Source organism: Colletotrichum chrysophilum (assembly GCF_026319265.1).
Source record: "Colletotrichum chrysophilum strain AFK26 chromosome Unknown scaffold_114, whole genome shotgun sequence".
In the NCBI taxonomy this organism is placed as follows: domain Eukaryota; kingdom Fungi; phylum Ascomycota; class Sordariomycetes; order Glomerellales; family Glomerellaceae; genus Colletotrichum; species Colletotrichum chrysophilum.
Window position 1 is genome coordinate 71,187 of NW_026517401.1, and position 2,997 is coordinate 74,183.

The following is a 2,997-nucleotide window of genomic DNA, read 5'->3' on the forward strand; positions in this document are numbered from 1 at the left end:
CACAACCAGCTTCCCCGGCGACTCAGAATCCGCCGTGTCCACCCCCGCAATCCTCTCCAAACACCCGTTACCCCAGACAGGCGCAACCGACTGCCTGTCCGTCGCCATTGACCTGAAGTTGTATGCGGGTTTTGCCCCCTTTGCGAGGGTTTGCTAGCCATGGCAAGCAAAGGGGGTGGACGTGTTCGTCAGCTTAGCGAATCGGCGCATGGGAGAATAAGGCTCGAAACGACCGAGAGTATGGCCGCCTCGACCTTTTATAAGCTTTCATCTGACCCGGTTCCCCTCGTTCCAGAAGACTTCAGCTCTGTCCAACGTGCGTTAAGACCCGAGCACCAACAAAAGCCCGGGCGACCAACGGCTGCTAGCGTCCGATTCCCGTGTCTCGCCCAGAGGCTCTGACACTACTGCAACTACAATCACCAACGTGCGACCGTCGTCGCTGTCTTATCCCGCATCCAGAGACAAGCCTGCCTTAGAACAACGCCGTCTCCCATCGACCGTCCACGATGGGCGTAAAAGAATTCCTCAAGAAGCGGTCCCTGCGCCAAAAGGACAATGTGCGGACGAACGCGGCCGAGCTGACTCTGAAGGAGTCGCTCTTCCCCATCTTCTTGGTCACCATCCTGTTCTTCCTATGGGGCTTTTCCTACGGTACGAGTTCATTGTCATTCGACCCAGTCTTGGCTCGTACGATAGCTGACATTATTTGGACAGGCTTACTTGACACTCTGAACAAGCATTTCCAGGTCACACTTGGCATCACTAGGGCCAGATCGTCCGGCTTGCAAGCCGCTTACTTCGGGTACGTCCATCCGCACGCGAATTCCCGCATCTTTGGGCTCGGTACCACTTGGCAGTTCGCCAATCTCCCACACTACCTCGCCGCATGCCCGAAAGCGGCACGAAAGCTCGCCAAGTTTCTAGACAATGTTCAAGAGCTACCATGTACTGACTCTGCCTCCACAGTGCCTACCTCCTCGCCAGTTTGGGTCATGCAGCCTGGATTTTGAGACACTGGGGCTACAAGGCCACCTTTGTGTTCGGCTTGTTCCTCTATGGACTCGGCGCCGTCATCGCGATACCGTGCATCATCGCAAAGAGCTTTGGTGGCTTCTGCGCTGCCATCTTCATCATCGGCAATGGTCTGGGATCCCTCGAGACGGCCGCAAACCCGTACATCACTGTGTGTGGCCCGCCGAAGCATAGCGAAATCCGAATCAATATCTCCCAAGCCTTCAACGGTATCGGCACCGTTGTGGCCCCCGTCATGGGATCATACGTCTTTTTTAACTTCGACGACGAACGTGCTTTATCGAACGTCCAATGGGTCTACCTTGCAATTGCCGTCTTCGTTTGGTCTCTAGCCATCGTCTTTTGGTTCTCCCACATCCCTGAGATCACTGATGCCGACATGGAGTTCCAAGCCTCCGAGACTCACGCCAACACCGATGTCAAGCCCTTCCGCAAGCAGTACCGCCTCTTCCATGCATCCTTCGCTCAGTTCTGCTACACCGGTGCTCAGGTTGCTATTGCTGGGTGAGCTTCTTCATCCCTTTGTACCATTGTGTTTGTCACCGCTGCTGACATCTTCTTAGCTTCTTTATCAACTATGTGACTGAGCGCCGAGCGGACACTGATGATGCGTTGGGTGCCAAGTTTCTGGCTGGTGCCCAAGCAGCTTTTGCAGTCGGACGTTTCGTCGGTGTCGGTATCATGCACTACCTCAAACCTCGCTTGGTCTTCATCGGCTTTCTCACCTGCTGTGTGATCTTCATCGCCCCCTCAGTCACACAACACGGTAACACCGGTATGGCGATGCTTTACATTGTTCTCTTCTTCGAGTCAATCTGCTTCCCAACCATTGTGGCTCTGGGTATGAGAGGTCTTGGCAGACACTCGAAGCGAGGCAGTGGCTTCATCATTGCTGGTAAGTGACTTGTTTTATTCCTCACAAATGCACTAGGCTCTGACCCTTCTCTCACAGGTGTATCCGGTGGTGCAGTTGTCCCTCCTTTGCTTGGTGTTGTGGGCGATCACAAGGGCATGGGAATTGCCATGGTCATCCCCCTCATCTTTTTCGTCCTAGCATGGAGTTATGCTTTCGCCGTCAACTTCATTCCCTCCTACCGAAATGTCGTCGATGCTTTCACAGAGACCGAAGTCGGCATCCGACCCGTCGAGGAGGAGAAAGGAGGAATTGAGGCCATCGAGGAAAAGCAGACCAAGAACGCCACCCCCACGTTGCCGTGAATACGACTCGGAGACTGGAAGAAGGGGCTTGAAACAGACAAGATGATTGCCGGAGCAGTGTACTTTATTACCGAGATACCACTTGATTTTGAATTGAAGATCTGAAGAACATTTTGTCTAGGGAGGTTAGGAACGTCTGACGTTAGGACAAAGTGTCCCACCAATCGGCAATTACGTCAAAAGATTTAATTAGCATGGACAGATACCAGCTGCTGTATTTCGGAGTGGCCTCTTGGGAATGGCACTACCAAATGCTATGGTGATCATTTCTGTTACCCCGTTGCAAAGGCTGCATACAACTGGGAAACGCGCTCAATTCTTTTGATATAAACCGGTGGGTTGCGGTAAAGTTATCAGGAAGCATATGATTGTTCATGACTAAGTTCCATGATGTTCTAAGACGATAGAGACTGTTGATATCATACTTAAACTGGGGCTAAAACAAAGAGGTGCGGTGTGATGCGGACTATATGTTGCCCTCACTTCCTTGATACTAGAGGCTGAAATGCTACTGTACCATCGCATTTGGTGAAGTTCTCATTCTCCTTCTACCATGATCAGTATGGTCATATTCGGCTGCAATACTCTGTGCAATACTTGAGAAAGCCATACCACGGCCGCAGGACAATCAGGGTTCTGATGGGGTTTCATTGGGCGTAGCCGTGGTACAAGCCTTGTGAGAATCCTCTGAATTCGCTCTCTTCTGATTCATACGATAGACTTGACATCGTAAGCTGTGGACAG

The 2,997-nt window shown here is 52.0% G+C and overlaps 1 protein-coding gene across 1 annotated transcript; it reads left to right on the forward strand.

The window, feature by feature from the left end:
- Window positions 1-509: 509 nt before the first annotated feature.
- Window positions 510-2,253, forward strand: COL26b_010547 (uncharacterized protein; the record flags this gene model as incomplete). The annotated part of the gene is made up of 5 exons (XM_053183242.1): window positions 510-654; window positions 718-805; window positions 970-1,539; window positions 1,599-1,930; window positions 1,988-2,253. 5 exons carry the CDS (start codon window positions 510-512, stop codon window positions 2,251-2,253), a joined length of 1,401 nt encoding a protein of 466 aa, XP_053032810.1.
- Window positions 2,254-2,997: the final 744 nt, after the last annotated feature.